Source organism: Polypterus senegalus, chromosome 3, assembly GCF_016835505.1.
Source record: "Polypterus senegalus isolate Bchr_013 chromosome 3, ASM1683550v1, whole genome shotgun sequence".
NCBI classification, from domain to species: Eukaryota; Metazoa; Chordata; class Cladistia; order Polypteriformes; family Polypteridae; genus Polypterus; species Polypterus senegalus.
In genome coordinates, this window is record NC_053156.1 from 44,728,550 (window position 1) to 44,737,942 (window position 9,393).

The following is a 9,393-nucleotide window of genomic DNA, read 5'->3' on the forward strand; positions in this document are numbered from 1 at the left end:
TATTTTTTTCTCATCATTCTGAAATAGCACAAATTAAGTATAGAAAGTAACTGAAGTTTACCATGAGAAAGATAAGATTGCAATGAAACAGAAGAAACCTTTTTTTCTCCTTTACTGTGTGTATTATAACCTTTTTCTGAATTGCTGTGATTTTTTTCTTTTTTAAATTTTCACTAAACCTTTTAAAAATGAACTTAAGTGGACAGAGAAATTTCTTTTGTTACCCATTTCACTTTGATGCTGAATCCTACATTGCTATCTCATTAACCACTTGATTTTGGAAACCTAGAAAAGATGCAGCTATAGCCCCCATTGTGTGTCAATGCTCATTGATAATCAAAATCTTGAAATGCATTAATAACAGCAATTGTCCTAACACTAAGGTAGCATACATAGAAGTTATAAAATAGACATCAAGCATTACCATTCTGGTCCAAAGTTGAGGGTTTCAGCAGCCATATTACTCTCCTCAGGTAGATTCTGAAGATCTGTCAAAACATTTGAAAAAGTCACCAGTCAAATAAGTAAACAGATTACTAAAAGAGCAAAAATTACAAAAACTTATTACATTGACTGAACACTTTACAAAACATTTTTATACACTTCTTTGTAGGTTGAATGACCCAAAATACAGTTTACTAAAACTTGAAGCAATCTCAGGAAAGCTTACTGCATTAAATGATATAACATACAAAATGAAACAAAGACTTTTTCCAAAACCGGTTTAGGAAAAAACTAAAGCCTATTTTGGACAATGCCATTCACATATCACAAGTGCATTTGCTAATCTATCTTCATGTCCAACCATCCCATGGCTCTCTGTAGTTGTGGAAACAGCATTTGTAACTCCCTACTGAGGAAATGAACACTTATTATTTTTTAAACAAAACACGTGATTCTTGCAATTATGACAAGGTTCAAAAACTTAAAAAAAAAAAAAAAAAGTTCTTTCACAACTTATCTGCGAATTTATGATTAAATAAATCATGCATTATGAATTGTTCATGTAAAACCAAAAAGGTCACATGAAGCACTTGCAAAGAAAAAATATTCTAACAGTTCATTTGTATATGTTATGATTATGGATGTATGATTGTGACTTTGGACTTCAAACCCTAAGGTTGTGGGTTCAAATCGCACTAGTGACAGTTTATGCTCCAATTGAAAAAACAAAATGAAATGTAACCAATTGTACCTCTCAAATGTTGTAAATTGCCTTGGAAAAAAGTGTCTGGTTAATAAAAGACTATAAACAATATTAAGAATAATTTAATTTGAAATTAATGTTTTTATTATCATCAACCTATTTATTTTTTGTGATGTGAAGAAGTGACCCTCTGCACATAGCATGCAGTACCTTCACAAAAGCATAGCTTCTGTTTCAACCGACTTGCTTACCCGAGAGCTCAAATTTCATGTAAACTGGTCACCGCTTAACATTTATTGGCACAGTACAGCCAACTATTTGATGTAATTATTGGTGTAAATGGAAAATTTTATTTTACATTTTGTCAACAGTAAAACTGTTTCCAACCTAATTTATCCTTCTACTGACCAAGCCACCCATTTCAACTGCTAGGACATGAGCAAACATTTCGTATCCTAGCAGCATTAGGTCCAGAAAAGAAAAGGAGGTTTAAAAAAACAGGACTACCATGGAATACAAATTGTCAAACAACCACGACTGTTAGGTTAGGAGTGGGCAAATTTAAATTTAACTATTAAAAATCAATATCTTTAGACACGTGAGGAATTAGTGTTAGCCATTTCATTGCTGTGCCAGGTCAGACTCAATCTTCATAACTAGTCACTATGTAAACATCAGTGCAAATTATCTCATGATGCAAGTAGCAACATGAAAACCAAAATAAACACTTACTTTAGCCACAGGCAACGTCCCAAAACCTGTGCTGATGTTATGGTAGGAGTCAGAAACTATGGCCTCCACCGGCAGCTCTGTTGCCACAATCTCTCTGCTGTATTATAATTTATTTAGGTGACAATTCCAAATAGCAAAGAAAAAAAAAAAAAAAAAAAAAAAAAAAAAAAAAAAGAAGAATCACCGTGCTTCTGATTGTGGTTTTTTTTTCTTATTATTTTTCTTTCAACTCCTGGAAAATAAAAGAAAAAAATAAAAATATTAGAAACGTAAAATATTACACTAAAATTTAGAATTTCTGCTTGGAAAACAGTATGAAGACACATAATAAATATTACAACACAGCTTCAAAAATATAAACACAATGGAGCCCAACTACTGAAATTAGTGTGTGGGTCTTTCAGTAATCGATATGCTGAGTTGGAAGTAAAAGACACTATGGCATCTAATCATGAAGAAAACTGAATTTATTAAGTTATTTTGAATTTTTTAAAGGCACATGCAAAGACCATATCCCTTACATTTTTAGTTTAGTTTCAAGAAATCTTGATATTCTACACGTGCCAAAATGACACTCACCTTTGCCACATGTATGACACAATGTGCGCCTTGCAAACAGTATGAAAGCCCATAAGCAATCTTCTATTTAGTCATGTACTACTACTCACTAAAAGTGACAGTACAGCAAATGATGAATGTAAACATTTTTAGCAACTATAAAAATAAAATGTTATGTGCCTTCCATGTAAAGCTCATTTAGAGTTGCACTAAGATATAAATATGGTACTACCTTTAGGTAAGAATATGATTCCTCATCCAACAAATCAAATGTATTCCCGTATAATGTATAACTGATACAATTCATTATGTATTGGTGCCACCTGTCTAAGAAATGAAGTCCACCCCAACACATACACATACTGTATACATATAGCAGTTCTATACATATAGCAGTTCTATGCAAAAGCAGGAATACAACTTCAAAAAAACTAAAATAGCTGCATTTTTATGAAAACATTAATGCCCAATTGGGATTTATTTAGTAAAGTAAAAAATGTAAAAAGTGCAAATATGGCATCATTTGCAAACATTTGGGAACCCTAGTAAGTCAGTACTTAGTAGCACTTCTTTTGTCAAAATCATAGCTTGTAGACAGCCACGGGTATCATTTTGGAAAATGTTCTCCCATTCTTCCTCGCAGATCAATACCAGCTGCGAGATATTCTTGGGCTGTCTTATGTGCACACATGTTTAAGATCTACCCACAGATTTAATTACGTTCAAAGCTGTACAATGGCTGACCCTGCGCTCTGACCCCAAGGAGTATGCGAAAACTAACAAATTCCTAATATGAGAAATTGTATAAGGTGAAATAAAGAACAAAAAAAAAATCTGGGGACTATGTGAGTGATTCATAGCATTTCATAGGAGATTTGAAAATGTGCATCAAATTGTCTTCTTGTAGAAGTCATCCTGACTGACAGGCACTCTGCCTGAAGGATGTGTTGATACTCTTACTCTGGACAATTTAAAAAAAAAAAACTTTATTTTTAACAGTTTTGAATCCTGAAAAAGCCAGACCAGACTAATGAATAATGAAAACGGACCCAAATTTTTCAGAATACTACGTTTACTTTTTTTTTTTCAGTTTATCGAATAAATAATAATTTTAAATTAACATTTTCATAAAAACGTTTTTATCTTAGTTTGTTTGCTGTTACTTTAAGTGTTAACAAATTAAGTAATTTGACCAGGAGTGTACAAAGTTTTGCATGGAACTGCATATACATATCTAAGAGACACACATTCATACATATGCACATTGAGAGTAGGAAATGTAGGGGGGCTCACACTGGCTTAAATATGGGGCATTTGATAAACATACAGGCAACCTGCAAATTATACAAAATTTTGCCTTGAAATACTGAAAGTGGTCTAGACAGATACATTAAGGGCTGAAAAGAAAAATAAGCAGTACAAAGACTCAATGTCTTTCCTAATTTCCATATAGATTTGTCAAAATAAAAAACACAATGATTCCATCAAAAAATATGTTCTATGCAAGACAGTGGTACTTGGTTATTCAGACCGAGTGGAAGTCACTTTTTTATATATTTAAAAAAGAAAAAAACAAAAAACACCCTCAGCCCTGGAGATGGTTTAGCAGCAGACAGCCCAAAAGCAATAATGCAGCTGAAATGACTGACTGCACAGAATTTAATGACTGAAATGGCCAGGGGTAGGCTCTCCAAACTGATACAGGCTAATTTGAGAGAGCCATACCAATAAAGGGTAGACTGGAAGGGGACGGAGTTTGAAGAAGTGTCGAGTTAGGCCAAGTTTATACTTCACGCAACGCATGTTCCAGCGGACACTTCTGCTACGCAAGCGTTTTTATTGTTTATACTTGCATGCGTACTTTACGGAAATCTGGAGGAATCTAATAAGTGGCAGTGCGAGATATCATCACGGCAAGAATTGGTTTGGCTTCACTGTGTTGTGAATTGCCTGGAACACCCCAACCCTAACTCAAATTCCGATGACATCTTACCGCAATATCTCTGAAAAGGATGTTTTATGATTAAATCGATCAATCCAGGGATGTGTCCATTTCAGCAAGCATTGGGCACGAGGCTGAAACAATCCCTGGACAGGTATCAGCTCATTGCAAGGTGAATACAAGCACTCACATATACTAGCATCATTTTAGTGTCACCAAATCTGCATATCTTTGGAAGGAAACTGGAGCACACTGTGGAAACCCAGCATGAAAACATGCAGGCAGGGAATACCAGCGATGTGACTCCCTGCGAGACAGCAGTGCTACCGCTCTGCCACCATGTCACTTCCATGTGTGTAATTATTAACATTGTTCATTATTTAAATGAAATTAACAATTTATCTGTAAAATGTAACATACATACTTTATTGCATTTTATCATGAAAGTGATATCAAGTATAAATCTTAAGATTCTAAATGTGCAAAGAGTAGGAATATCATACATTTAATGTGTTCTGTGGAAACAGGGAAAAAAAAAAAAAAAGACGAAACAGAAGACGGTATGCGAGACTTTTAAAATGTATCTTGTCATTACGATCGGGAATATGCGAGGCTTGAATATAAAAGCACTACAAATGCATTTAAATGTCAATATTTTGCTTCATCACATCGAACTCTTCATTGAACAAAGCACACACATCGATCTGGTAGGATCCGCAAAGTGGCTTTCTGTCACATGTCTGTAGTAACCAGAGACTCTGATGTCACATTCCAACTTTTAGCATACTGCGCCCCCCAACTTTTTGCTGGTACTGCAACTCGCACACGTGTCGCATTAATTTCTAAGGACCTGCTCGGAGGATGCTTCAAATGAATGATGGGCGTGTGGAAGCCATGATGTGGGTGTTTTACACGTTCTGAGCATGAAGCATAAACGAGCCCTAAGGGTGAATTCATACTAGGCACGTTTGTTCAGTACTGTGCCAGAGTATGATTGTCCCCCTTCCCTACTCCCCTGCTCACTCATTCTGCGCATTAACTTTCTGGGCCTGGGCATGCTTTCATCAACAACATGCGACTTTGTGTAAAGGCAAAACAAAAACAGTGACAGCATGCATGTCAAAATTTTCCTTATTTTGTAGTTTCCTTGGAGCCTTGTAAAGAACAATACAACAGCTTCCGTGGATTAGCGGTAAGATTTGCTGACTCCGAGACCCGAGTTCAATTCCCTGTTGGGGAAAAAGTGTTTTTTCTTTTTAACCTCAAACGGACATAAAATTTATAAATTGGTATGCACTGTCAGTTAATGACATCATTATATTTTCATGTGGGATGCTCATTTTAAAATATTTTTAACAATTGAGACTGCAATTAACACGAATAAATGTCCTTATAACTTATTTTTAAGATCCATAACACACAGGCAGAGCACTGCGTAATAGAGAGACAGACGGGCAGAGAAGTCACTAGATATATAAACAAACAGGGAAGGCACATGTACTGAAAGAAAAAGATCAACATGTGCGTTGATCTTGCTCCACTGAATAAGTTGACGTGCTCTAACCCCCCCTCCCCGCATCTGACTCTAAGTAACAGCGCAAGTACAGACACTAATCCAAGTTTGTGTGAGTACTGTATAATATTAACAAAAAGAGCAGCTTACTACTGTAAATGGCATATATATAATTAGGGTAGGGGATTCCCGCATTACTGCATGCACTGGCTCACTTCTCTCCTCGTTAAACAATATTTTCTTTTAGTTTTTAAAAAAAGCAATTATCTGGAAAGTAAATCTAATCCTAATATATCCTAAAACAATTAAACCATAAATAAAAAATAAAATAAATCAATAAATACCCCAATAAAAAACCTAATTATTCTTTTTAAAAAAATCCTCTTTCCCTAAATTAAACTCTCTCATATTAAGTCCACTGGGATGATATGTTCCCAAGGTGTTGATCCACTCATTCTCCCTCCTAAGGCATCTACCCAGATTCCATTCTGTATTTTGTTCTAAACCAAACATGATTGGTAAATGTATATTACTTGAAAAATGCTGATAAAGTATTGTCTGTTTGGTTTGATACTGAATAAATCTCAGATGTTGTACAAATCTTTCCCCAATTGTGTTTTTGGTTTGGCCTATATATTTCATCCTGCAGTTAGCACATTGAATGGCACAGGGGTGCGGAAATCCAATGCCCGACTCGTCCGAGACGGGTAAATTGACCGTCGGACAAGCGTGTTTTTCTGTTTCAGTTGTCCGCGGACAAGTGCAATTTTCTGGAGAAAAAAGAATTATATGTGCTGTGCAGGGCACATTTTTACCACTACTTTCAAATTTGAAACAGTTGGGTACGTACTTCGTATGGAAACAGTCTACTTAGGTATGTTCTTCATGTCTCAAATTGGTATTCAATATTGTTTACAAAATGACGGCTGATTTTTCAAAGGGGAATCACTCTTGTAGTCTTACATAAGTATTTTACCCTACTATTTACACGCGTGGAGATGCGGTCATTTTTTTCATGCCGACATTATAATGTATTTTGATTTTTCATTATCATCAATAACTTTTATGTATTATTGATAAAATTCATTTTTTCTACATAAAATGCGGTAATTTCACATACAATGCAATTGTTTTCTCCACATAAATCTTGTTAGGCAGTTAATCTTTCCTGAAATTTGCGATTTCGCGTAGGTTGTGATATATTGAGGAGTTAAGAAATTTATTGCGTGACATCAATTTTGATGAGCTGTCTATAGATTGTTTTTGATTAGAGAAATTTTCATATAAAACAAGTTAGTTTCGTGCTGTCAGTTTATTAAAAATAAAGAAGAAAACATTCTAACGGTTTTCAAATGTTATGAACGATCAATAAAAATCTTCACTTAGACGTGATTATTTTTTTCCCCCCCGACTTTCTTTGGAAATGTACCATCTTGCGGAATTTCGAATACGTCATTAGGAATTACCTGCGTAACCCATAATGCACTGCGGTAAGCAAGTTGTTCTCGCTATATGCATGTTGCTGAAACTGAAACAAGTAGCATCGCGGATGAGAAATGGATCATTGCTTGATTAAAACTGGCACAGCATGTCCTGAAAAACCTACGGGAGCGTATTAAGGCCACAGTGAAAAAAATACGGACAAAGTGAAGACAAAAAAAAATGTAAATGTCGAGATTAAAGTCGACATTTCCACTTTATACTCGTAGTTTATCAGTAGTATGTCGCAAACTAAATTTCATCTTAAAATGAATGTTTCATTTACTAGATTTTCTCAAACCCTGTCATAATAGTGTTCCCCGATCCAGCTGTTAATCTCGGCGCGCTTCTTAAACTGACTTCCTCTTGCACTGAGGAAGCGCCGGCAGCAATCGCCACACATTGACTTCATGATATTCCTGCTTGATGAACATTCAGAATACTAAGATAAATACTTGATATCTTTTTCACGATGAAATGCATTAAAGCATGTATTAGACATGGGTGGCGGGGGGCACGGTGGCGTGGCTGTAGTGCTGCTCCCTTGCATTAAGGGGTCCTCAGGTCTACGTTCAGTGTAGAGAAGTTTATAGCAGGTGTGATGAGGCTCCAAAAAACTGGATATTTGAATGGGTATCGCACAGGTTTAACTGAAATATTGTGTAAATGTTGGGTTTGTGATCTGGAGGTCGGAGACACGAACGCAGAATTCAATGGATGTTTTTCTGAGCAGGCTTTCTTTACTGCATGCTTGCTGTGTCTCTCTTACGTACTAAACCCCCAGTTCCTATCCTTTATCTTTCTCCATATAACCAAACACCACACGATAAACGTCTTTGTGAAATTAAAACTTGTTACAAACCTAGACCTCTGAGTTTTCAGAACTTTCTAAAAAAAAAATCGTTATACATGTTTAATTGTGCCATCCATTCAGAGGTCTAAGCTTATAACTAGTTTTAATTTCACAAAGACGTTTATCGTGTGGTGATTGGTTATGTGCAGAAAGAAGAAGGATAGGAACTGGGGGTTTAGTACATGAGATAGAGACATGAGTCTAAAAGTAAGAAAAAAGTTGGTTCAATTGAAAAGCGTTCTCTAAAGCTGAACGCTCGAAGGTTGAGCGTTATGCTAGGCTGTTCAATGCTGGTTCTTTAGAAGAGTTTGACCCACGACCAGCTGTGGAATTCTGGCTGTCACCTGGCAACAGGCACATCATTCATAAAAAACCTGAAAAGTCGTCAGCATCCACTTCTGCAGGACCATCAGTCCAGGAACCATGCAGTTCAGCTCAAGCAGAAATGAACAACATTCAGCCCATGCTGTCTGAGATAGTAAAGATTCTTGGGGGAGATGATGTTGCAAGACAAAAGCTGAACAACATGGCAGAAAATGAATAAGGACAGTGTTCTGTTATGTAACTGTAATATATGAAAAAAGAACTAGTGTAGCTATAATGAAGGCACTGTTTATTAGCCAGTTAAAATAAGGGAATCTTTTATATAATGTTCTAGAGCAAGGTGGCAAAATACTACTCCCTGAAAGAACTTTTTTCAGTTTTAAAATGGAAGGCAGTTTTGGTATCAATAAAATAGATCAGAAAAAATAAACTATTTTTCACTTTTGTTATTTGTTTATGGGCAAGTGAATTTAACTGGCGGACAAGTGGATTTTCTAAGTTTACTTGTCCGTGGACAAGTAGAAATAAATTTGATTTCCACACCCCTGTGGCATAAATAAAATTTTTAGATGTTAACTGAAAGGTTTGAAATATTCGTAATTCTGTTTTCGTAAATTTATTTTTGATAATTTTTTTCTGTTTAAAGGGAACCACCCAAGCTCTTTTATTTACTTTTTTCTTTTTATTGTTATAGGATGCATGTACCAAAAAATCTTTTAAATTAGGATTCCTCCTATATGCTATGATCAATCTATAATCCTGTAGGGGTGGAAACCTGGACTCTTGATTACACTTGGTTTACGTCTGTACTTGCGCTGTTACTTAAAGTCAGATTGGGGGTATAG

At 35.6% G+C, this 9,393-nt stretch overlaps 1 protein-coding gene across 4 annotated transcripts in view; it reads right to left on the reverse strand.

The window, feature by feature from the left end:
• LOC120525088 (GRB10-interacting GYF protein 1-like) overlaps nucleotides 1-2,030 on the reverse strand; it is a 116,818-nt gene extending 114,788 nt beyond the window's left edge. For all 4 annotated transcript variants that reach the window (XM_039747076.1, XM_039747077.1, XM_039747078.1 and 1 more), the window contains exons 1-2: nucleotides 1,880-2,030; nucleotides 425-488 (exon numbers count right to left, since the gene is read on the reverse strand). In XM_039747076.1, coding sequence (XP_039603010.1) covers nucleotides 425-459 — 35 coding nt within the window. In that variant the 5' untranslated portion in view covers nucleotides 460-488; nucleotides 1,880-2,030. The remainder of the gene's footprint in view (nucleotides 1-424; nucleotides 489-1,879) is intronic.
• Between the last annotated feature and the right edge of the window lie 7,363 nt (nucleotides 2,031-9,393).